This window comes from Neovison vison, chromosome 2 (assembly GCF_020171115.1).
Source record: "Neovison vison isolate M4711 chromosome 2, ASM_NN_V1, whole genome shotgun sequence".
NCBI classification, from domain to species: Eukaryota; Metazoa; Chordata; class Mammalia; order Carnivora; family Mustelidae; genus Neogale; species Neogale vison.
The window spans coordinates 213614196-213640874 of record NC_058092.1 but is presented as its reverse complement, the minus strand read 5'-3'; the positions used below and the strand labels follow the sequence as shown (position 1 = coordinate 213640874).

The 26679-nt window shown below is 38.7% G+C and overlaps 1 protein-coding gene and 1 non-coding gene across 3 annotated transcripts; both read left to right on the top strand.

The window, feature by feature from the left end:
* OGA (O-GlcNAcase) lies at positions 1-26679 on the top strand. Of its 2 annotated transcripts, XM_044240350.1 has the most exons (16): positions 1-642; positions 4245-4296; positions 4966-5063; positions 6599-6729; positions 9195-9366; positions 10516-10614; positions 11220-11504; positions 13354-13512; positions 13979-14592; positions 14971-15145; positions 18347-18432; positions 19385-19489; positions 20424-20509; positions 20770-20962; positions 23041-23200; positions 24518-26679. In XM_044240350.1, exons 1-16 carry the CDS (start codon positions 444-446, stop codon positions 24652-24654), a joined length of 2751 nt encoding a protein of 916 aa, XP_044096285.1. In that variant the 5' UTR covers positions 1-443; the 3' UTR covers positions 24655-26679. The 2 variants fall into 2 exon arrangements, with proteins under 2 accessions (XP_044096285.1, XP_044096286.1); XM_044240351.1 differs by lacking the exons at positions 18347-18432; positions 20424-20509; positions 20770-20962; positions 23041-23200; positions 24518-26679 and having other exon boundaries at positions 19385-19483.
* On the top strand, positions 19577-19680 carry LOC122901577. Its single transcript, XR_006383576.1, has one exon. It is a non-coding gene; the product is annotated as a U6 spliceosomal RNA (small nuclear RNA).

Below are 26679 nucleotides of genomic sequence, written 5' to 3'. Positions count from 1 at the left end.
TCTCCGGCGCAGGCGCAGTGCGGATAAACAGGAAGCGGGCGGTGGAGGCAGTGTTGGAAGAGACCTAAGGGCTTAAGGGGGCAAACGACGGAAGAACTAAGATTTTCCGGAGGCACTAGAGGCTAACTGCAAGCAAGAGACGGAGGTCTGGCTATCTGCCTCCAGGGGACAAGAGGTCGCGGCCTCGTTCTCCGCTTAGGCTTCCGGCTCCCCAGCTTAGGCTGAGGCAGCGGCTGACAAAGGGCTAGCGCCGGTGCCGCCGCCCTTCTCATCCGGGCATTCGGGTCCCTGCGGAGAGGGAGGGGGAAGGGTAGAGGGGGAGGGGAAGGAGCAGGAAGGGCGCGCGCTTGGAGCCGAGGCCCTTTCCAGGGCTCCGGGCCGGCGGCCCAACGGACGGAGGCCGAGGAGGACCCGCAGAGGTGGCGGCGGCCGCGGGCAGGAGGATGGTGCAGAAGGAGAGCCAGGCGGCGCTGGAGGAGCGGGAGAGCGAGCTCAACTCCAACCCTGCCGCTTCCGCGGGGGCATCCTTGGAGCCGCCAGCAGCTGCGGCCCCTGGAGAAGACAACCCAGCCGGGGCCGGGGGAGCAGCGGTGGTCGGGGCGGCAGGAGGGGCTCGGAGGTTCCTATGTGGCGTCGTAGAAGGTGAGCGCTCTGGCACGGGCTGGGCGACGGCGTTCTCCCTCCGGTTTCGCCCCAATACTAACACAACCTCTCTTCGTGAAGGGGGTGCTTTAGGAGGTCTTAAAAGGGGGTCACTTTTTTGGCTCCGAAACTTGACCTTCCATAGATGAGGGGAGAGGTGAGACGGTGGGCAAATCTTCCTGGCGCTCGCCTCTCCCTTCACGTTGTTATGCAGCATTGAATTCTCCTCTGGCTATTAACTGGCCTGACCCCACCCGCCCTGGGCTGGAGCCAGGCCTGCTCCTGCGGAGGCGGTGGTAAGGAGCCTGGTGTTAGGCTCGGCTCTGAGCTGTACGTCTTTGTACCTCGAGATCCTGTTCCCTAGAGTGGTCTCTTCAAATGATAAAACGTATGTAGTGCTGCTGTCCTCACCCTTTGGAGAAACAAAAAATCAACCTACACAGATGTGCTTATATTCCTGGAGTGAAGAGACGCACGGTCGGGCCTAGGGATTTACAAATTCCTATTGCTCAGGGTTTTTTTTGTTTTTTTGCTGGCCGGTCCGCATGCCCCCACCTTTGGAGTTTCTTTAGCAGCCTAGAAAATTGTCCTTTGCCAGCTGCTGTGCTTTGGCTCTGGGGGATGGAGCTTTGGCTTTAATAGTATCAGAGATACAGAATTTGAATTTAGGGACTGCAGAAGAGGATTAAAAATGCCCTTCTGATTCTCCCGTCCCATTTAGAAAAAATGCCGACCTTTTTTTTTTTTTTTTCCTTTTCTTGGTCGTTGGGGAAAATGGCGTGAAGACTAACACAGTTTATGAATATAGTGCATAAATGATCTACATTTATGAAATTAGAACATTATATGAAATCTCCAGTTACTTGCGTTATTGATTTTTCTTGAATACAGAACGTATTTTAATTTTTAGAAGTCTTTGGGCCTACCTAGACTTTCCTAGCTGTTTGCTTTATTTGTTGTCTCTAATATATAATGGTGTGCATAGGGGTAACCCTGTATAAAAATTAGTCTTTACAAAAAACCAAAAAGGTATGGAGAATTAGAAGGGTTGCCCTATTGGTTGAAAGCTTCAGCTTTTCCAACGTTAGCGTGTATATTCATTTGAAGGATGGGTGGTGGTTGTGGTTGTGGTATTTTAGATAAAGCTTAATTACAGGGGAGAACAGATTAATATGTAGCTACGAGTAAAGTGAAATAATTCACAAGTTAAAGGTCTTGCAGAATTTGGGGGAAAGACAGAATGGAAAACTATATATATTTGATTGGAGTCCTTGTTTTTGAAAACATGATTAAAATTTTGTGTGACTTAATCTGTTGGTGTATTCTTTGGGCTTGTTTCCGTGCAGGGAGATTCTAGAAAAAGTCTGTATTTTGTCATCACAGATTTTGGGGTGGAAGGTTGAGAAGGAGTGCTAAGGAATATATAGAAATCTTAGAGCTAGGCTAGAATGAAGCTAAAGAAGCTTACCTGTTAAATCTTAAGTGATTACGGAGAATATCTCGTGGTTTAAGTAAGTAAGTTGTTTTTTTTCCCAGAACAGTATTGAAAGGGAACTACTCAGAATAGAGTTGTCTGTCATCTATTGTTCCTCCTCTCTCTGTATGTATGTTTTTCTTGGTGACTGAGCACCTGATTTGGGGGGGAGGGATAGTTGGTTGGTCCCATTTTTAAAATGAGTGAAGAAAGGAAATTCTGGAAGCACTGGCAGGATTCCTTATTAAAAATTTTCTTTCCCTCACAGACCTTTTGTTGGTCATAACTCATGTAATAGCACTATTTCCTCTTTGTGGTGACAGTTAACCGAAACCATGAACCTGTCAGCAAAGTTAGGGTTTCTGAAGACAAAATGTTTCTTTTATATATTGGAACAACTCTGAAGGAGCATGTAATGGCTGTTCCTTTAAGAGAAAAATGATAAAGCCAAGTGTAGTAGGAAATCTAGAAAGACTTGTGTATTTACCAAATGTGGATGCCCGGGTGGCTCAGTGGGTTAAGCCTCTGCCTTCGGCTCAGGTCATGATCTCGGGGTATCTTGGGGTCCTGGTATAGAGCCCCGCATCGGGCTCTCTGCTCGGCAGGGAGCCTGCTTCCTCCTCTCTCTCTGCTGGTCTCTGCCTATTTGTGTTCTCTGTCTCTCTCTCTGTCAAATAAATAAATAAGTCTTAAAAAATAAAAAATACATATATTTACCAAATGTTTCAAATTACTTGTAAGCGGGAACACCGAATTGTCAAGATTGAAAGTGCTGCAGTTTCATACGTAAGTATGCGAGGAGTTTTTGTTTGGTTGTCATTATTCTTGTTTGTGGTGCAGAATAACCATCCTGTCTAGCGATTGGAGTTTAATGCGTTATAGAAATTTCAGTTTTAGGTAGTCTCTTAAGTAGACTGTGTGTGTGTGTGTGTGTGTGTGTGTGTAGAGCATTTTGTGTTCACGATACAATCTTAGTATATGTGCTGCTGAAGCCAGCACTGTCTTCGTCATACAATCTTAACCATCCTCATGGTACTCTTGAGAGGTTGTCTTTGCCTCTTGTAGGTGATTAGACTGAGGTGGAAAATAAAGGTTAGGTGAACTGTTACGTCTGATTAGCACACAAGGGAGCTGCAAATACTAGTTTGGTGCTTATAACACTACTTAAGTCATTCCTCTGCAGATTTGTTTCCTGCAGTTATGTGTTAGTAGTGCTTTGCCCTCCCCCCAGCCCCCTTCTGGGACAGTGGAGCAAGTCACATTCTTGAATTTCCAGTCGTGCAAACCTTTGCTCTGGAATTGAGACAACTTGAGATTTTCCTATTTGGGCCAGCTCCAATGTTGAATTTGTTGTGAAAATAGTTTAAGGCATTTTGGACCCTTTTATTATATCAGGAACTTAAAAAAGTGATAATTAAATTAGTTCAATCAGATTTTTTTCTAATTCTCTTTCTGATTTTTTTCCCCCTGCCTTTTTACTCTTGCAACCCCCCACTCTAAAGGCAGTTTAACTTTTTAAATCTCTCAGGTAGTAATTGTCAGTACTAGTGGTTTGGGATTTCTTTGCTTCCCCTCTTCCACTGTTGTAAGATTGAGATCTTTTAAAAAGTTAGATTTAGGGGCATCTAACCCTAACTGGGTCAGTCATTAGAGCATCCAGCTCTTGATCTTCGTCATGAGTTGTGGAGATTACTTAAAATAATGAAAGGTTAGTTTCAAGGGCAGCTGGCTGGCTCAGTCTGGGGAGCATGTGATTCTTACTCTTGGGTTTGTGAGTTCAAGCCCCACACTGGATGTAGGGATTAAAAAATTTTTCTAAAAAAGTTAAATTTAAACCTATTTGGTCTTTTGGCAGTGAAAAGGGATGACGTTTAGGCATTTTTAAAGTGACTGTTGTATAAGTAATAATTGTTAATGGTAGAAAAGAATTAGAAAATTTATCTAAGCAAAAAGCGGTAAAAGTCGTTTTGTCAGAGACACCTTAATGTTTTATTAAATAGCCTTCAGATGCTGGTATATTGTACATGCTTTTTTACAAAATGGAATTGTATGTTTTGTAATGTGCTTTACTCAACAGTTTACCACATTTTGAAACTTGAAAATAATTTCATTCTTACTTTGACTCTAGGATTTTATGGAAGACCTTGGGTTATGGAACAGAGAAAAGAACTCTTTAGAAGGTAAATTTTTTACTTTCTGAAGGAGAGTCTTAAACCATTAACGTTTCCTTTTGTTTGAAGAAAAACTAACGAGTAGGCCGGGTGCATTTTGATGATTTCTTAGTTGCAGAAGTTAATTTTGCCTTGGTCTGCTCCCTCTTCTTCACTTATGCCAGGGATTTTCAAAGTTCCCTGGGGAAGCAGTAGGTTTTGGGCTTCACCTGTGTCACTCAGAGCTGTTTTTAAGACTTTAATATGTTGGGGCACCTCGGTGGCTCAGTTTTTAAGACTTTAATATGTTGGGGCACCTTGGTGGCTCAGTGGGTTAATAAGTCTTTTGCCTTTGGCTCAGGTCATCATCTCAGGGTCCTGGGATTGAGCCCTGCATCTCTGCTCAGCAGGGAGCCTACTTCCCCCCTCTCTCTGCCTGCCTCTGCCTACTTGTGATCTCAATCTCTCTCTCTCTCTCAAATAAATAAAATCTTTAAAAAAAAAAAAAAGACTTAATATGTTAAATTTCTTGGAATACTGAATTTTTTTCTACTGGATTACAGAAAGGTTAAAAGCTGCTGCCCTAGAGTAGTGTTAGCTGTTTAAGAGATGGAGATGCTCCAAGAAAAGAGAAAAATTGTGATTTATAGCCTATACTTATTGCCTATTTATACATATATAATCTTCTTTCCCCTTAAGGCTCCAGAAGTGGGAATTAAATACATACTTATATGCCCCAAAAGATGACTACAAACATAGGATGTTTTGGCGAGAGATGTATTCTGTGGAGGAAGCTGGTAATCTTTTTCTTTTTAATCCATAAATTCATAATGTGTAAGAAAACAGCTATATTTCAGATGTAGTTGTACAAAAATTTTATTTCATTTTCTCTTTGCAGGTAGTTTCCTTTTTTTCTTTCTGATAATTCTGTGTGAGTTGTAGTGTAGTTTGAAAGAGTAGCACTAATTGCACAGCCATGGTGTGATTCATGGTTATGCCAGTTTGACTCCCACCTGTTCTGTAATCATAAATTATACTTTATAACTTTTATCAGTGGTCTGAACAGTGGGCCACTGGACAAAGAGGTGCTGAAACAGAGCTAGGCCTAGGGCAAGGCAAGTGAGGTGCCTGCCTTGGATGCACATTTTAAGGGGCCCCCAAAGAAATCAGTGGTCAAGATAAATAATATCCTATGCAAGTTTTAAGCCAAAATTAAGTCAAAAAAATAAAAATAAAAAAATCCATGAACAAGATACCAGAATTTACTTAAGTAAAGACAGATCAGTATTACTGATCCTTTTGCTTTAGCTGCAAGTATAGCTTGGTCTTGACCACTTGATTACTTGTTCTGCCTTTCTTTAAAATAAAGACTTCCCCCTAGTCTAGGCTTAACTGAAGTGAAAAGCCATCACAAATTATCCTTGCTATGTGTCATCTTACGTTAAGTACATAAAATTTGTAAATAAGGTAATACATCACAGCATCTCCTTATAAATTAGATAAGTGGTACTTTTCTTTGGGGACATGTGAATGGAGAAACATTTTTATATTTGGAATTAAATGGTATACACATAAAGCTAACAAGATACTTGGTTACACAGAGCAGCCAAGGCACTGAAGGCAGAAAGTTTTCTTAAATTATGAAGAAGCAATTAAAACGTACTCCATCTCCATCTAATGTTTTTGCTTACTACTCTATCTAATTTAAGTGTGTGTTCAACTTAATTATTTTTTGGTGGTGCTGGTAATGAAATTTTATGTGATCAATAATCAAAATATAGTCAAATGACTAACCACTGAAAGTTTTGTAAAGATACATCCTGTGGTATATAGAAGAGAATTTTGTTTTACTTAGGAAAATTATCACATTTTAAAAACTTAAAGGATAAGGATCATTAAGGCCATTACTTAACCCTGCTTGTTAAAAACATGTTTTTCTTTTTTTCCAAATTATAAAGTAGTTATGTTAGATTTTTTAAGAATTTCAGTTGTTTAGGGACTGCAGAAACAGAAACCGTATTAAATGCTGTAGGAAATAAAAATGTTTTTTTTTTTTTCCAGTAAGAGAAGTGCTTAATTTAATATTAAGAGAAATGGCAGCGAAAGGAAGAGAATGCTTATTGATTTTAGGATGACATTAAGTCACATGAGATTTGTGGCATTTTATATAGCCTGTTGTCACATGGATATGACAGTCCTGTAAAACTTAAGGAACTGTTTTTTTCTTGAGCTATTGCAAACTGAAGAGAATGAACTCTTCTCTTTAGATGAAAGGTGAAGGTTCTTTTAGTTTTCTGTGCTGCTTTCTAAATACATGGACTCTCTTCTTTAGAGCAACTTATGACTCTCATCTCTGCTGCACGGGAATACGAGATAGAGTTCATCTATGCTATCTCACCTGGTTTGGATATTACCTTTTCTAACCCCAAGGAAGTATCTACATTGAAACGCAAACTGGACCAGGTAACTTCATTACTTTTTCATTATTTTCCCCTAAATCAGTATTTGAAACTAAACATTTTCTGAGTTGCTTTTATGACGTTAAAAGGAAACCAGATTTTGGGGTACCTGGGTGGCATGGTTGGTTGGTTAAGTGTCTGAACCTAGATATCAGTTCAGGTTTTGATCTCAGGATCATGAGTTCAAGCCCCTTGTTGGGCTCCACACTGGGCATGAAGCCAGCTTTTTTAAAAAAAAAAAGAGGAACCCAATTTATACTTCTTTGATTTTGTACAACTTTTTAATTTTAATGCTCTTCATAGAAGGATATTTTGTGAATCAAGAGAGCTTTATTGGGGTGCCTGGGTGGCTCAGTCGTTAAGCGTCTGCCTTCGGCTCTGGTCATGATCCCAGGGTCCTAGAATTGAGCCAGCATCAGGCTCCCTACTTGGTACAGAGCCTGCTTCTCCCTCTCCCTCAGCCATTCCTTCTGCTTGTGCTCTCTGGCTCTTGCTATCTTCCTGTAGAATAAATAAATAAAATCTTTTAAAAAATGCTTGGAAGTGATGCTTAGAAGAATGCTGATAGGGTCCATTTCCAGAGATTCTTAAACTGACTTGGGGTAGGAATATGGACTTCGAATGGGGACTTATCTCAGAATTCAGGTTGTCCAGAATCACATTTTGAGAAGCTCTGTACGTATTGAGTACTTGACTGGATTTGTGACCAAGGTTATAGCAGCAGGGTTTTTACCTGTTAGACATAAGTTCCATCGGTTGATATAGACAAGAAGTGTAATTCAGTCTGGAAATGGTTGGCTGGTTTTCCAAGATTAGAAGGAAAACGGACTGGGTAGACATGTAAACTGTGGTTTACCATTGAGGTTTACCTCTGTAAAACTGTTGGTAAAGCTCATTGGAATCTACATTCTGCTTAACATAAAAGCTGCACACCACAGGGTCCTGGGATCAAGTCCCCCATTAGACTCCTTGCTTAGCAGGGAGCCTGCTTCTCCCTCTGCCTGCCACTTACCTGCTTGTGTGTGTGCATGTGCGTGTGCAAGCAAACTCTATTTCTGACAAAATCTTTTAAAACAAAACAAAACAAAACAAAAAACCTGCCTAATTTTCTGGTAAATTTTCTGATACATAATATATACAGACCTGTGCATGTTTCTTTCGGCTAAGGTTTATTTATTTATTTATTTGTTTAAAAAGATTTTTCTATTTATTTTGTGGGGGGAGGGGCAGAGGGAGAGGAAGAGAGAGTCCTAAGCAAACTCCACACTGATCTCAGAGCTTGCCTTGGGGCTCAGTCTCATGATGCTGAGATCACAACCTGAGCTGAAACTGAGTTGGAAGCTTAACCAACTGCACTACCCGGGCACCTCAGCAAAAGTTTGTATTATTGATGGCATTAAGGTAATTAAAAATTTAATAAGGGGGTTAAGTTTCCATGAACATGCCACCTTCTTTTTTTTTTTTTTTTTTTTTTTTTGAGAGAGAGAGACTGTGTGTGTGTGCATGCGCGTGGGGCAGAGAGAGAGGTTTTGTTTTGTTTTGTTTTGTTTTGTTTTTTTGAGAACGAATCTTAAGTTCCACACCCAGTGCAGAACTTCATGTTCGATCTCACAACCCTGAGATCATGACCTGAGCAGAAATCAAGAAGAGTCACCACTCGACTGACTGAGCCAGTCAGGCTTTTTAAGAGGCTTTTTTCCTGTTTGTTCAAATACTACTACTGTGTTGCTTCAGATTCATGGATTAGTTAAGTTTATGTGCAGAGATTAATTAAGATCATTGTGTCTCTGGGACTAGAACAGGCCTTGCTTTTTCGCTTCTTGAGTTCTCATGTCATTTGTGTTTTTGTATTTTTCTCTCTGTTTGGTCTTCTGTAATCATCAGCCAAGGAGGTAAGATAGGCCATATTGTTGAAGCTTTGTTGGAGCATACTGCATTCAAACCGAAAATAAAATGTTTCCTAAACTTGTCTAGCTGTTTAACATAGAAAATATAAAAACAATAGGTTTGGCTTTGAACATTCTAAGGAAAATGTTTGACTTTTAGGTACAACTATTGTCTGCTTTAATGTTTGGAATCGTGTTATTTATGTAAACTCTACATCCTGTGTGGGCTTGCAACTCAAGATCCCGAGATTAAAGAGTTGCATGCTCTACTGATTAAGCCAGACGCCCCTTTTATTTTAACTCTAAAATGAGCTGCTAAAAGGACACCAGGGTGGCTCTAGTTGGTTGAGCGCCCGACTCTGGGTTTCAACTCAGGCCATGACTTTGGGGTCCTGGGATTGAGCCCCATTTCTGTGTTGGGCTCCCTGCTCAGCAGGGAATCTGCTTATTTCTCCCTTTCTCTGCCCTTCCCCTGCTTGCATATGCATACGAGCTCTCTCTCAAATAAATGAATAATCTTTTTTTAAAAAATGAGCTTTTACAACATCTTGGTTTTTTGTTTTGTTTGTTTTACCTTTTCTAGGTTTCTCAGTTTGGGTGCAGGTCATTTGCCTTGCTTTTTGATGATATTGACCATAATATGTGTGCAGCAGACAAAGAGGTATTCAGTTCTTTTGCTCATGCCCAGGTCTCCATCACAAATGAAATTTATCAGTACTTAGGAGAGCCAGAAACTTTCCTCTTCTGTCCCACAGGTATTGTATATAATAGCTTTACATTTAACTAGTTTTCTTGAAATACATCACTTTCAAAGAATCATGTATGGGTTTTACTGTGTTGTCCCCTCTCCCTTTGGTGGTTTATAAAGTTAGGAATTATTTTTCTAGAAGACATTTCTCAAGACCTTACATTGAAGAACTTTTAGGGACTAATAAACGGCAACTGAACAAGCGAAAGATACCATGTATTTTTAGTACTGGAAGTATCTGAGCAGTACATTTTCAGGATTGAAAGAAGGATAGTATTATCCAAAGGAAAAACTAGGAAAAGGCAAATTAACATTGCTTTTAACTTAGTCACTTCTCATTTCCTCCTACTTGTTCCTTTTTTCTGCTTGTGCATATCTGTATCCTCTTCACTCTTCCCACTTCCATCTGGGCTCTTATATCCAGTAGTCAGCATAGAAAACTTGCTAATTTTTCCTCCCCCTCCCCCTCTCTTCCATTGAAAATGTATTAGCCTCTTTTAGTTCCCTCTCAAAATTTGGCTTATAAGAAATTTCCCCTGACTCGATTTTTTTTTTTTTCCAGGAAGAGATAAGTTAGTCAAAGAATTTTTAGTCTGAATTTAGCTTTGTATGTCTCTCTTCAAGTACTGAGCTGTGAACCTTATCTCAGTGGTCTGATACTACATGAATACTCAAATCATGTTTTGTAAGATTATAGTGGGAAATATTTAATTCATTACGAATTACAGTTTACTTGCAGTTGAGTACTAATAGTCATGGACTTAATGTTGGATTTTTTCTGTTAGGATATTATCAGTTTGTTTTTATTTGGCCTGTAATTGTTATTGAGAAATGTAAGCAGTTCAGAAGTATGTAGAAAATGCTAAAAATTCCAATTATTTCTTTAGTAAACTTTATTTTTAGTGACTGTAAAGATCATAAGGATTGATCTGTATTATTAGAGGAAGAATATCAGACTTATGAATTCAGTCTTTTTTTGAGTTGATTCTTTAGTGAACTACCCACTTTAGTTTACTTCCTTTGGGACATGACATGAAGGTTGTTTATTATTTGGATGAAAAGAACTTAAAATTGGTAGACATTTTTCTTCCCCATTTAAAGACCCATGGCCTTTTTATTCCTGACTATTTTATTTAATTTTCCCTCCTACATTCAGAATATTGTGGCACTTTCTGTTATCCAAATGTGTCTCAGTCTCCTTATTTAAGGACTGTGGGTGAAAAGCTTCTACCTGGAATTGAGGTGCTTTGGACAGGTAAGTCTTTAAGATTTATACAGTAAAACTTTAGGTAGCTAGAACTTTTAAAAAACTGGTTATTCTGGTTAATTGGATACATTTTGAAAACTGAGCCTGAACCAGAAAACTTTGTGTTAAAATTCTCTTTCTTTTATGAAGTATACATTCTTTATTAGTATAAAAAACATCTTTGAGGATTTTTCAGTGAATCTGAGTATTGGTTGTTGATAAACAATAGGGAACTGGGCTAAAGGGTATTGATCTCAGCCTTAAGAGAGTTTTATCAAATGAAAGCCATCATGCTGGATTGTCAGCTAGTAATCACCATGCTGTATTATAATGGAAAAAGAAATTGTTTACATGAAGATTTATTTCTTAATGTATCAGTTTGAGGAAGGTCCTGCACAAACCTCTTTTTACTATTCTATATTCTAGAAATGTGATTTGAGGAAATACTGGGGGGTCGGTTGGGTAAAACTGAGTTAAAAGACACATTGTGTTACTTTTAAAAGAAAAATTGTCACAAAGTGTATATATAACTAAATACAGTAAAAAGTTGAATGCAGTATATTTTGAGGAATCACTTTGAGGGTCTTTTAACAAATGATCATCATTGTTTCTAGGTCCTAAAGTTGTTTCTAAAGAAATTCCGGTGGAGTCCATTGAAGAGGTTTCTAAAATTATTAAGAGAGCTCCAGTAATCTGGGATAACATTCATGCTAATGATTATGATCAGAAGAGACTATTTCTGGGGCCATACAAGGGAAGATCCACAGAACTCATCCCACGTTTAAAAGGAGTCCTTACTAATCCAAATTGTGAATTTGAAGCTAACTATGTTGCCATCCACACCCTTGCCACCTGGTACAAATCAAACATGAATGGAGTGAGAAAAGATGTAGTGATGAGTGAGTACACTGCTTTAATCCCTGACTTTGGGGGGGAGAGCTGGAGTTAAGTAGAGCTATTGGCAAGTGTGTGTTCCTTTGCCGTCATAATCCTTGAAAGGTTTTTAAAGTGTGTTTTTTAGTTCTGTGAATGAGATACATACGATATGATAGGCTGAGTGGCTTTGGACAGATTACTTAATTTCTTGGCCTTGGTTCTCTGCTTTCCCCTTTGCCCCGGTTCTTTGCTTTTAAAATGTGACTTAGTCTTTGAAATCTGAGTACTAGACAAAGTAGTCTTTTGAGTGTTCTTGTTATCCCTAGAATAACTCTCATTCAGTTGGTGTTTTCTGGTGATTTTTATTAAATGGGATATTTTATTTATTTGAGAGAGAGAGCAAGCACAAGCCTGAGGAGGAGCAGGCAGAGGGACAAGCAGACTCAGCAGGGAGCCCGATGCGGGACTTGATCCCAAGACCCTGGGATCGTGACCTGAGCTGAAGGCAGACACTTAACCAATTGAGCCTCCTGGGTGCCTCACATTCATTGACATTGAAACACATATTAGGATGTGGCAAATGCACCTTCCTGGCACTAAGATGGAAAGAATAAAGTAGTCCCAACTTTTGAAGGACATAGTCTGGTTTTGAATGAAGCATATAGGTGGCTGTGCTATGGTTTGATAAATGCGGAGGTACCTGTCTGCAAAAGGCTGTGGGAATACAGAGGAAAAAGTGATTACTTAGCTAAGCAATCTCACAGAGGAGGGAATACTTAAACTGCATCAGAGTATGAGTAAGGGTTGGTGGGCAAGGGATGAAAACACTGGACACTGAAAATTTTGAAGTTAACTGAATTTTGGTCCATTTAGGAAGTATGGAGATGTCACACTAAGATTCTTGAGTGTGGTATGTAGTCGTATAGTTGTTTTTTCCAGAGTTATGTACTCCTACTTCCAGATCTGTTTATTGGGTTAATACCTTCCATTAAGGCTCATTGTGGACTCTCTCTGTTAAAAAATAAGATTTCGGTCGTCTTTGTATACATGGCACCTATTCTCTTTTTTAAAAGATTCCATTTATTGGAGAGAGCATAAGCAGGTGGAGCAGCAGGCAGAAGGAGAGGGAGAAGCAGGATTCCCACTGAGTGGGGAGCCTGACTTTTGGGGTTTGATCCCAAGATGCTAGGATCATGACCTGAGCCAAAGTCAGGTGCTTAACGGACTGAGCTGCCCAGGCACCACTCTATGTCCTCTCTCTTTTAAGGCAGAGCATGAAGCACTTAAATGAGTAGTAGATAATTAGCCAAACTGGGCCAAATGCAGGGAAATAGGAAGGAAAGCTAAGAATAGGAAGGTTTTGGATATTAGTATCCAGAATTCAGACCTTATCTTTTCTAACACATCCTGGTTCAGAGAACTTCATTATGTGCTTATTATCTGTGCTTATATTTGGGTTCTCTGTTGATTTTTCTCTCCCCCCTACTCAATACAGTACTAATTTGCTTATTTTTTCATGATTTGCCTATTATAGTTATAAGCCCCTTGAAGGGCTTGGGAATGTTTTTTTATGGAAATTATAGTGCCTTAAACCTCACATTCCCAATGATTGGTACTCAGTGAACATTTATGAATGACTTTTCCAGTGATTCTAAACATAGTGTTTCAAGTGGGATGTTATATTTAGCAGTGTATTTAGATGACTACAGGTGAAGTGGTTAAGATTGTGTTTGCATTTTTATGTTTAAGGTTTGTTCTTGTTCCTATTCTTTGTTTCTCTAGTTGTACTGTAATAATTGTTGTTTGCATTTGTTGTTCTCATCAGGAGGCTTTTTGTAATCAAAACTGTTTTTTGTGTTTTTTTCTTTGCAGCTGATAGTGAAGACAGTACTGTATCAATCCAAATAAAGCTAGAAAATGAAGGCAGTGATGAAGATATTGAAACTGATGTGCTCTATAGTCCACAGATGGCTCTAAAGTTAGCTTTAACAGAATGGTTGCAGGAGTTTGGTGTACCTCATCAGTATAGCAGTAAGTTGGGCCCTTCTTTTAAGGGGGTTAGATTACATGCTTGAGTCCTAAAGTAAACATTTGATGTGCCTGTCATAGGCCCACCAAACAAAATATTATTTAGGAAGGGATCTAGAGAATAAGGTCTTTAAAATCTTAACTTTTGGTCTTAAGTAGCTTTTAATCTTGATGGAATGCTAATTTGTTTTAAAAATACCTCTTCTGTAATAATTGTTTTTACAGCTAGATCTTCAAAAGAGAAGATAATACATGTTGGCGTATTTAGGGGATGTTTATTATATTCCTTTTTTCTCTCTTCCCTCTCTACCTCCCTAGTGGTTTAGAGAAATTGTGCTTTTCTCAGGGCTCAATATTATTTAGAATCTCAAATTGAGGCTTCAGTTATAGATACAAGAAAACATTTCTCTAGATCTGATTTGTTCTGTTTTCTAACTCTGATTATCTTTGTGGTGATTTGTCTTTGTAGGTAGGCAAGTTGCACACAGTGGAGCTAAAGCAAGTGTAGTTGATGGGACACCCTTAGTTGCAGCGCCCTCTTTAAATGCCACAACTGTAGTTACAACAGTTTATCAGGAGCCCATTATGAGCCAGGGAGCAGCCTTGAGTGGTGAGCCTACAGCTCTGACCAAGGAAGAAGAAAAGAAACAGCCAGATGAGGAACCCATGGACATGGTAGTGGAAAAACAAGAAGAAACAGACCACAAGAATGACAGTCAAATACTAACTGAAATTGTTGAAGCTAAAATGGCTGAGGAATTGAAACCAATGGACACAGATAAAGAGAGCATAGCTGAATCAAAATCCCCAGAGATGTCTATGCAGGAAGATTGCATTAGTGATATTGCCCCTATGCAAACTGATGAACAGACAAACAAGGAGCAGTTTGTGCCAGGTCCAAATGAAAAGCCTTTGTACACTGTGGAACCAGTGACTTTGGAGGATTTGCAGTTGCTTGCTGACCTGTTCTACCTTCCTTATGAGCATGGACCCAAAGGAGCACAGATGTTAAGAGAGTTCCAGTGGCTTCGAGCAAATAGCAGTGTTGTTAGTGTCAATTGCAAAGGAAAAGACTCTGAAAAAGTGAGTATGCTTAATTTATCCTGGGTGGGTCTCCATGCTGTGAAGATATGGAGGAAGCGTTTGTTTAATGAGTATGTTGGTAATTCTCTGAAATTGACCACATCTTAGAATATGCTCTGTAAAGTGGACGTGGACTCTGCTGATTCTGGTGCATAGAATCTCATAGAATGAAAGAAAGTCAGAGTTGATTATTTTAGAAATATTTGTCGGTTTGGGGAGAAGCAAACTTATTGCTTGTCTAAAGAGTTTAAGCCCAGTGATCCTTTAATGTTTAGGGTAAGTTGTAGGTACCTGATAATACAAACAGTTTATAATGTGTTTTAGGTTATTTTGTTTTTTAGCAGTTTTTTGAGTCCTATTTTTATTGATCTTCAATAGATTGAAGAATGGCGGTCACGAGCAGCCAAGTTTGAGGAGATGTGCGGATTGGTGATGGGAATGTTCACTCGGCTCTCCAACTGTGCCAACAGGACAATCCTTTATGACATGTACTCCTATGTTTGGGATATCAAGAGTATAATGTCTATGGTGAAGTCTTTTGTACAGTGGTTAGGTAGGTGCACCAGGAATAATCTCTCTTCCTCAGATATATTGTCCCTTAAAAATGGAAAGAAAAAAAAAAGAAAAAGATTATCCCACAGGGAGAAAAATATGTAAGGAATTGGCAAATTTCCAACTTTCTTTGCTTAGATTTCTTTTAAAGGTATAGCCATTGTTGGCAAACTTGAGGTGCAAGTCTCCGTAAATACATCAAATTGATTTTTCTCCCTTGGGCTAATTCAGCAGAAATATCTTTAAAATGTGTTAGAAAAGTACTGACTTTAACTTGCTATGACTGAATGCTTCCTGGATGGAACCCTGTCTAGGGCTTTATCTGATTTGGAGATGAGACACTATGAATTGTGACTGTAAGCTCTCTGCTGCTTGCTGTGTCTTGATAACATTAATTGCTGTGTTTAACAGAACAATTGCTGAAATGATCTAAGGGGCCTGGCAAGAGGAAGCTATCCTCCCAGCCCTGTGCGCATGCGAGCTTTAGTGGTAGGCTATTCTGGTGCTACTTGGTATTATTTCACATGGCTTTTTGTTTATTCCTCTACCAAATAATTGGTTTTAGCAGGGGATGAAAATTGCAATCCCCTAAAAATTCTCTCCTTCATTAAATGGACTTCTGTGTGTCTCTTGAAAACTGATTTTTTTTTTTCTTTTTTGGGGAAATTCTCAACAAACTTGGTAAAAAGCACCAGCATGGCCAAGTTTCTCCAGGGACCTCATTTCATTTCCAGGTTTCAATCCAGCTATAAGGAATATGTAATGGACTTAACATACAGCACACAGCAGGCAGCAAGGCTAACTGACATGTCATAGTTTTCATAGTAGTCACAAATACTTTGATGGGTTACTTGGTCTTGGTTGTGAAACAGATGAGTCTGAACATTGTGAGCTTAGATTAAGGAGTAGTAGCAGTGAGATTTCTCACTTCCTGCCTATATACTTTGGGATTCTCAAATATTAAAAAAAAAATAGCTTTCCTTTGACCCAACTAATTAGCAGTTAAAAGGAGTGTCCCTGTTACTTTGAAAATATAGAACTTTGGGTTTCTGTATATTTAGCATAACAGATGGAGAATTTTTAACTCTTGTTAAAAGGCTCCAGGACTCCTCTTTTTTGTGATATCTATGTCTAGGCTCAGGAAAAACCTCTATATTGGTTATTGGTTGATCACATTTGCCTTCCAGGCTTCTGGCCAGGGAATTAAAATTAAATCTCTTACAGGGATTTAAATCCTAAGTTTCTAATCTGAAATCTGGATTCTTGAGCTTGGGAAAGTATCATTTAAAACATTTGATACTGAGTTTTTAAATTCAGGAATTACTAAAAAATAAATTTTTGATTATATACAGTATTGTTTCTGCTTCCTCTCCAGTTTTATTTCTGTACTGTGCAAATACGGGGGCAGTTTCCCAAAATGTGTAGCTAGCTATTGTGCATTCAAGGTCAGAGCATCTTAGAAGTTTTAAGTAATTGTCTTGCCATCCACATAGCTTTACAAAAAGCTCACGACAAGGAGAATATTTTCTTGGATCTATAGTAATTTCAGGGAGTTACTGAGTAGAACCCTTTGTTTTCCTCTTCTCTCCAGTCCAGCTGGCATTCAGTCCTTTAAAGAATGTGGCTATGCAGTTCTTTTGATTACTAACGACTTCTATTATCTTCTTCCCCATTGTGTACAGATGGGAGAATCCTCAGCACAAGTGTCTACTACTATTGGATGGACAGCGGCAGATGTTCACAGCGCGTCATGATTAATTAGTTTAAATTGAAAGGTTCTATCTGTGAGGTAGCTCAGATTTAAGGGCAGTAGACATGAACTGAAGTCACGTTTGCGCAGCGACTGAGGCATTAACCATGTTTTCATTTACACAGCTCTTCGTACATGCAGCTTTTTATTGTAATAGTTGGAAGTGCTAGTTATGTTGTAGTCTCAAAGTGGGGGGTAGGATAAATTGGCTGATCTTAAAGTTTGAGAGTCTAGTTTTTTCCTGCAGTGTAAATTTACACTGAGCTATGGAATGGGGCATGTTCTTTTAACCTCAATTTTGACCCTATTTCATATTTATTTTACAAATTTATATACTATATATGTTTTCTTAAAGCACCCCTACCCCTAAAAAAATGACAAACCTGGATATAATCTCTTAATGGGCCTGAATTGTGAACAAAAAAACTGGTTTGCTTTGGGACTGTCTGACTAGCACATTATATCTTGTACTGATGAGACTGTTAACTTGAACAGGAGGTAGAATGCTGTCTTCAAATGGAAAAGAACTATATTGCGCTGCTTTATCTTGTCAGAAGACTAGGCAGGTGCTTTTGATTTGGCCTCCAAGTAATTTGCTTTCCATTATTTCTTGTTAGTTTCCTTTATTGCCTCTGAAGTTGGCTAAGTCATGGTGACCTTAGTGCTGACTTCTGGACCTCAAACCCTGCCACTCTGTGCATGTGTTCAGTGTGCTGCAAAGAGTATAATGGTCAATCAGAAGAGCCAGATACTGTCATACTTTTAAGAAAAGTATGTTTTAGCTCTGGATAAATTAGGAGCATCAATTGGCTCTCCTTAGTTCTTAGAATTTGTCTGACTGCTATTAATATTAACCACGTCTGAATTGGATTATCTTTCTTAGAAAAAATAATTTTCATTGTGTTTTGTTGTCACCTTACTGAACAATTTCTTTTGTTTAGTCTGCTGACCTTAGTTTTCTGACAAGATTAATCCCGTCCCTCCCCCTTTTTCCCTTCCTGTACCCTTCCTCATAATGTAAAATGTGACTTCAGACAGGTTTAATTCCTTCATGGGCTGTGATAATAAAATGTCTTATCTAATTCATTTCACTTCATGATTACTGTAATTTCACTACAGAGCAAGCAGCTGGCTTGATTTTTTTTTTTTAACAGCTGTATCTAGGGAATATATAAACTTGATGACCCAGCCAGACTTGAGACTGACTTTCCTTCCAATAATTAAAGGGTAGAACTCTTTACAGTGATTATTCATTAATCAAAGGAAGAAACATTGGTATTGAAATTACATTACAAATTAAAAAAAAATTATTATCACAGCCTTGTCCTGAAACCCTGGATTATTATTGTTAGAGAGCTATTTCCACAAAGTGTTTGTTAGTGTGTTGGACGTTTGAGACCCCAGGAAATCCCCTTTCTCGTAACGTTCTCCGCTTGGATCTGATCTCAACAGGGTGTCGTAGTCATTCTTCAGCACAGTTCTTAATTGGAGACCAAGAACCCTGGGCCTTTAGAGGTGGTCTAGCAGGAGAGTTCCAGGTATCAATATGAATTCACAACTGAATTGACATTTTCTTTGTTTTATGAGAAACCTTATGTTGCGCATCAGATGGCTGGAAGGATTGGTCTGCCGAAGGCTTTCTAGTCCCAAATTCAATTTAGTTACATAGCTGGATTTTAAATCAAATTTTCCTCCTCTTTCACAGTAATTTCTGAAGGAGATGCTGCCAATTCCCCCCGCGCCTGCGAAGCGCAGCGGCTCTAGGTATACACTTCACATTGTTTCTTTGCAGGTCGCACACCATTTTAATCTGCGCCCGCAATGCACAATGCGCGCATGCTTGTCTGCCAGTGGAAACTCCATGAGCAAAAAGGATGAATAATATGCAAGTGAATGGTGAAAGGACTTTTGAATACTTTCCCAGTTACCTTATAAATAAAACTTGTACTCTAACGAACAATCTGTTAATGAAAATATGAACAAAATAAGCTTTTTGGTGTTGGAATTTGTTCATGGACTTTTCAGGTGCTCTACTTTTCTCCCCCCAACAGGTGCTCTGCTGCGCGCAGCAAACTGAAGCGCATTGCTTTGGGGATAAAGCGTCTCCTGGACAGATAACCCTCTTCAGACCAAACCTCTCCTCCTGACATTCTGTTCTGCCATCTTTTAGTACAGAGATGGTCTATATAAGATTGGTTTAAAAAACAATAGATTTGTGATACTGGAATAGATTTTTTTAAACTATAAATTTAAATCTCCATTAATATGCCACTAAAGCTATGTAACTCAATTTGGGTAATTTCTATTCAGAAGCATCCCCTTCCCCCAGCAAAGAGGTGTTTATTTTAGTAAAGCATAGTACACCCCTCTTCTTTAGGTCTGCCTGCAGTAGCCAGTTAATGTTAAGTTGGTAATCTGCAGTGCACACCCATTTAAAGAAATGGATATCTTCCCAACACTAAACCATCTCCTTTTTGTTTCTTCCCACAGCGTTTGCTGCCTATTGATGGGGCAAATGATCTCTTTTTTCAACCACCCCCACTGACTCCTACCTCCAAAGTTTATACTATCAGACCATATTTTCCTAAAGATGAGGTAATTGTCTGCCTACCCACTTGGTATATGGTTATGGTGCTCACTTACTACTTTCCTTTGAACTCCCTGTTTCAAAAAAATAGGTTCTGGTGTGTTTGCAGCTATAATGCTAAAATTGGAATGATAGAAGAATGATTAGCATGACCCCTCTACAAGGATGGCATGCAAATTATGAAGCGTTTTGTATTTTATTTATTTGAGAGAACATGAGAGGGGGGATTGTCAGAGGGAGAAGCAGATTCCCTGCTGAGCAGGGAACCCAATGAGGGTTGATCCAAGGACTCCAGCTTCTTTTCCTGAGAAAATATTTCTGTCTTCAAATAGGTACTTTAGGTGGAAAAATTAGCAGACATTGAACACCCGAGGGGTAATACTTGAGGAAGAACCTGATAAGGAACTTAGATTCATAACGTCTTGACCTAAGGCCTTCAAGTCTTCCTTTATGAAGATCAGCTAAACTGTATTTAGAGTTGGAATTAATATAATTAGTGTGTCCAAAAGATAGGTTGTCTTTCACTGATTTTCTCTATTAGTATTCTGTAGTTTTCAGTTGTGAAGTGTCAGTAGGCTGTTTAGATAATCAGCTTACAGAAAGCAGCAAGTCTGTTTAAAGACAGCATGTTTAAAACATTTTGGACAGTACAGAATGGAGAGACTCAACAACATTATATGCTGCATTTTGAATCCACTGCTTAACTACCTAAAACTGTCCCTTGGGAAGCAACTCTCTATGTTTACTATAACCATACTGTTTTCTACTGATACAGCAAACAGGATTCTGTAAATAAATTTTTATTTAACAGCGGTGATATTTATGACAGGCCAGGTGTTTTGTTATTCCCTGTCTTAGAAGTCTAGTCTAATTCACGAGTCCTAGTACTAAATTCTGTTGCTATTTTTCTTGATGCATTGTTTAACTAGATTGTATTTTCAGGCTTCCGTGTACAAGATTTGCAGAGAAATGTATGACGATGGAGTGGGTTTACCTTTTCAAAGTCAGCCTGACCTTATTGGAGACAAGTATGTTATGAAGTATTTGAATTTGTTGAATTTGGGAGTAGCATTTCATAGGTTAATAGGTTGAGGGGAGGTGATGATTAGAAATAAGGTTTTCTAGAAATCCCACTTTAGTTTTAATAAAATTAGAATATTAATGTGCATTTTCAGTTTCTTAAACTAGATGTAGTTTCCATAGGTTGCCATTCAAGTACATTAGAGCTACATCACTGAACTCTAAAATTTTGTGTTATACTTATTCTGCCTTCTTTTCTTCTGAGCAGGTTAGTAGGAGGGCTACTTTCCCTCAGCCTGGATTACTGTTTTGTCCTAGAAGATGAAGATGGCATATGTGGTTATGCCCTGGGCACTGTAGATGTTACCCCCTTCATTAAGAAATGTAAAATTTCCTGGATTCCCTTCATGCAGGAGAAGTATACCAAACCAAATGGTGACAAAGAACTCTCTGAGGCTGAGGTAATAACAGGTTTAGAGTTACAATACAGTAATTTTTCTTAAAGTAAGCAGATATATCTTAAAAATCTCAGTACTTTCTAGATATCCTATAAAAAAGAATTCTTGCTGCTTATTCTTAAGTATACTTTTTTTTAACATCAGCTTTTCTTTTTTAAGAGATTTGTAATTGAGAGAGGGAGCACATGCGGGTGGGGGTTGGAAGGAGGAGCAGAGGGAGAGGGACAAGTGGATCTTATTTCATGAGTGGACCCTGAAACAGGGCTGGATCCACAGAGACCCCTGAGATGTCAGCCTGAGCCAAAATCAAGAGTTAGATGCTTAACCAAATGAGTCACCCAGGCACCCCCCCTTAAGCATGGCATTTTCCATTGTTCCCTCAGCATTATGGAGTTTTTTTTTTTTAATTTGGAAGTGTTACAATACTTCCTCAAGTAAAAATAAAACAATAGACTTCTTTTTTCCTCCCTGTTTTGCATCACCAGACTTAAATGGTCCCTTTGGGGATTCAGGACAACTTTAGGTAATTAAAATCTCTCATTTGCTTGTCAGGAGGCTCACTTGCCTTCTCAGTACTATATTTCTCATTGTAAATAAATAAAAGAGGTGAGCTGCTTAGAGCCCGTTTCCAGATATGAGCACTTTTTTTTTTTTTTCCCAAGTAAGCTCTGTGCCCAGCATTGAGCCCAGTGCAGGACTTGCTCTCAGAACCCTGAGATGAAGACCTGAGCTGAGATCAAGAGTCAGATGCTTAACCTTCTGAGCTACCCAGGGGCCCCCAAAGAGGAACATTCAGCCCTGTCCCAACTTCAGTGAATTTTTCTTATCCTCTGCAGTTTTCTCTCTAATTATTTTGGTTTATACATCACATATGTATATTTAAAAATAGTTCCTTTTTGATAATGTTTATGCTCAAAATAAATACATTTAGGTATATATTTGGACCCTTTGATTTGTGACATCGTTTTTCTTCCATGTTGTTCCTCTTCCCCTTTTCTGAAATTCTTTACTTCTCTTCCCCATACAAATTTACTTATGTTCTCTTACAGTTTATTACTACTTCTTACCTTCTGCCCCTAGCCATATGGCTGTGTAATAAGAGGATGGTGTGGAGTAGCCTCACTTACTCGGGATTACATAGATGATATTATAACCACAGCATGCTGATGATTGAGCTCTTGATGTTTTACTGTTTCGTATACCTGATCATTATAGTTCGCAGCATAGGAACATAAAAAAATTACCAAGGTGTCTGCTGCAACATCTTTTTTTTTTAAAAGATTTTATTTATTTATTTATTTGACAGAGATCACAAGTAGGCAGAGAAGCAGGCAGAGAGGAGGAAGCAGGTTCCCTCCTGAGCAGAGAGGCGGATGGAGGGCTCGATCCCAGGACCTGAGATCATGACCTGAGCTGAAGGCAGAGGCTTTAACCCACTGAGCCACCCAGGCACCCCAATATTTTTTAAATGTACATTTTGTGCAAGCAATACAAACTTTTTTTTAATAAGATTTTATTTATATTTGAGAGAGAGACAGAGAAAGCATGAGAGGGAAGAAGGGCAGAGGGAGAAGCAGGTTCCTGGTGGAGCTGGGAGCCCGATGTGGGACTCAGTCTCTGGACTCTGGGATCATGACCTGAGCGGAATGCAGTTGCTTAACCAGCTGAGCCACCCAGGTGCCCAAGCAATACAAACTTAAATTTTGTTTAAATTTTAACTATTTTTAGATTTAGCAAAGATAATAATATCCCTCACCCATTTTCTATATTTGTCCAAGTCTTAAGAAACCAGTGTTAGTGCATTACTGTAAACTCCACATTTTATTCACCTGTTTTTCCACTAATGTCCTTTTTTTGTTCCAGAATCCAATCCAGGACACCACATTACCTTTAGACAAACTTTAAGAGTGAAAATGCTAGAGTTATAAGCTAATTAATTCTTCATGTGATAATTACATGATGACTGGAAGAGTTTCTGAATGTGACTCTCCTTTTCCTATTGCTGGGTTCTGTAGTTGGGGTATAGATATATAATGAGTAGCTGCTGCTAAAAGTCAAGAGACTCTTTCAAATTTTTACAGAAAATAATGTTGAGTTTCCATGAAGAGCAGGAAGTATTGCCAGAAACTTTCCTTGCCAACTTCCCTTCCCTGATAAAGATGGATATTCACAAAAAAGTAACTGATCCAAGCGTAGCCAAAAGCATGATGGCTTGCCTCCTGTCTTCACTGAAGGCTAATGGTGAGTAGTACATATCATGTAGTTGTTGGTGTTTGAGCTAAGTGGGGACAGGATTAAAAAAGAAGTAAATTACAGTGAATTTACATTCCCCTCCCCATCATTTATGGTTTGGCTTCTGAATTATTAGTGGTGTAAGAATTGTATGTGTATTAATAGTTGGAAAATGCCACTCTTTTACACTACAAATGCTTATTTTGAGCTCCATTGAAATGAGAAGTGAACACATGAGGTTAACTTTATTTTGCCAGGAGACTCACTATGATAACTGAAAATTAAATGAACCTTTGGAAGAAACTACATTTAGGAATGTGGAGCTTGAGTTTGTTTGCCATTTTCAACCTTTGGATATACTTCTTTATATTAGTGGTATGAAACTTTTCTGTAAAGGACTAGATAATAAATATTCTAGACTTTATTTTTTACTTATTTTAAAGTACACTGTGCCCAACATGGGACTTGAAGTCATGACCCCAAGATCAAGACACATGTCTCTGCCTAGTGAGCCAGCCAGGTGCCCCTATATTTTCTTTTCTTTCTTTTTTTTTTACACAAACCTTAAGTGTAGAAAACTATTTTTAGTTCTTCTGCAGTACAAAAATGGGCAGCTTGTTTGAGACCAATCCTTTGAGGGTTGTTGATAAGTGGGAATACACTTGTTTGCATCTTTGTTATCATTTAAGTCAGTGGTGTCCCCTTTGTGGAATAATTTAAACAACTCTCTGAAGACAGCCTAATTCTCAGTGTTCTTGGGACAGAATCGTGCCAGGTATATGAGGTATGTCTTAGAATATACAACATATTCTGGTTATATTAGTTTGTGACATGGGCTGGAATGGCCTTTGCCCTATGGACCCTTCAGAGGTACTTTATATTAAAAACATTAAACAGAGGTATTCTTTGCTTTGCTCCATTTATTTTAATTTGAGGCTTCTTACAGCCTTTTCCTCAGAAGATTTTCTTTCTGGGGAAGAGTTTCACTGACAGTTGAATTTTTTTTTACATTGAGGTATTTTTGACAATCAAGAATTGTATATAGTTAAGGTGTACAATTTGATGATTTGAAATACATCATGAGTAATCACCACATTCAAGCTAGTTTAACATATCCATCACTTAGGATAGTTGCCACTGCAATATTTGGTATTGATAAATATTAATATTCATTGAATATTAATAGGGATTTTAAAAATTATATGAAATTTAGGGGCTGTTGTAGACAAGGTCCTGTTATCATCTGTTTGAAGTATAATAAGGATTCTTCACAATTCCTGTCTGTGATTCTGACATTGACATTTTGAATATTTGTTTCATTTCTAGGCTCCCGGGGGGCTTTCTGTGAAGTGAGACCAGATGATAAAAGAATTCTGGAATTTTACAGCAAGTTAGGCTGTTTTGAAATTGCAAAAATGGAAGGATTTCCAAAGGATGTGGTTATACTTGGTCGAAGCCTGTGATACTTGTTGGCACTTTGAACTGTCCGAAAGTCTCTTAACTTAACCTGGTGGGTGGTGGTTGGGGTCTTCATACAGTTCAGCCTCTGGAATGGCAACAAATCAGCCAATTGGGATTAGAAACGAAGACTGTGTAAAACTCACCCATCACACTTTGAGATTACTCACTGGTTGGAAGATAGTATTGAAGCAAATCCTGTTTGAAACAGATGTGGGCCTCCTTTTTGGGTCTTGTGTTAGGTGCCAAGACCTCTTTACATGGGCGTATAGGGAGGGGGTCTTCAATAAATGGTAGTCAGCACTGTGTTCTGCATCCAGTGTGGTTGCATTTCTCATCTGATAGTAATCAAAATCATTTGTCATCCTCTTTGGCTTATTGAATGAAATGTCTTTCATTCTTTGGGGACATGGCAGAAATGAGAAAGATTTCGTAGGTTTCAGAGGCTTCAAGGTAGAGATTCCAAGTGGGATGATTGTGGCATAGTTTTAAGCTGAATAAATGATTTTAATTTGGGGCAGTTTTTCTGCTCTTTGTAAAGCCATGACCAATTGTCTCTTGTAGTGACCATTGGTTCAGGCATGTTGTGCTTTTGTAGGGACAAATGTGCAGTTGTTTGTGGCAAAAGCTTAAAAATGGCAAACTTGTAAATTTTTGTATATAAACTAGCTGTAACCTGACTATCATTTGTGTTCACTGTTTTTGTAATTTTTTTCCTTTTGAAAAATGAAAGGGTGTGGTTCAGGATGGCACTTTGAATAATGTAAATCAGTGGAAGATGGATTTTCTTTACTTTTCCCTTTGGTTTTTTTTTTTTTTTTTTTTTTAAGAAGTTGTATTATTTTTGAAGTGCCTCCCACCTAGGGCTAGGCCATGACCACTTTGGGTACGAGCCTAACTTCATGGGACTCAATCTTTTGCAACGTGCAGTCACTTCTGGAAATTAACCTCGATGCAGGTCAGCATGTGAAATGTTAGTTTTGACATCTGTCAAGTAGGGTTCAGGGACTGATTGGTCCCATTTGCCCTGAGATCAGTTGTCTTTTAATTTCAAGACCTGTTACAACTGGTTTTATTAAATCAGAGTCTTTAATTCTTGCATGTTTTTATCTAATTTTTAAACAAATGAGCATACTTTAACCGGTGACTTAGAGGCTACCCCTTTTTCCCCTCTTTAACCACAGATTATGAAAGCTCCATGTATTTTAATTTAGGTTTGGTGTTTTTAGGGGTTTTGAGCATGAGGCTAGCAGGTAATCTCTGCAGGATTCATTTTTTCATCATGGCTGGCTGACTTCCATGAATTCAGAACAGGATTTTGTTATCTTGTTTCCCTGCAGTTTTGTTATCAGCAGTTTTACTTTGAGCTGAGGTGGGAGGGGCAAGGAGAAGGAAACTTGAAACATTTTCCTTCATGAAGTTCATCAGTGTGGGCTTTTGAGTCTTAAAGCATCATACCTAGTGGTATCTAGTGACTTTGAACCAGGGCCTGTGAGTGTGCACTGAATGGTAAGATGAAGGGAGGGGGAAGAAGGAGACCTTCATTTTCAGGGTGGAAACCTTTCATTGATAGAAGGGTATGATGTTGGAAAGCTGGAACCAAGTTTGCTTTTTAAAGGGTTAAGGGAAGATCTCTAGAAGATACTGTTTAAAACAGCTTAGTGCCACTTGGTTGTCTCTTTAAGTACATTTTGTACGCTAGTACACAATTGTAGCATTTATCTGGAGGATTTCAGGGTATACCTATGGAATCAGGATTTTTAGCAAGTTTGCTTGTGGTTTTCTCTTGGCTTATAATCATTTGGCTGGTCCTCTCGTCATAGATGCTAACTGTGCAACAGATGTCCAGGCCTGTACTTTGATCACTCTAGGATGGTAAAGTGCTATGCTCTCTTCTGTGGTTATGAATATTTATTAAGGTTGGAATGACATTTTGTTGATTGTTTAGATCACAGCTCAAGTTCCTATAGAAAACGAACTGTAAAACTATCTGAAGACCATGCAAGAGGCAAAATAAAACTTGAAGTGAA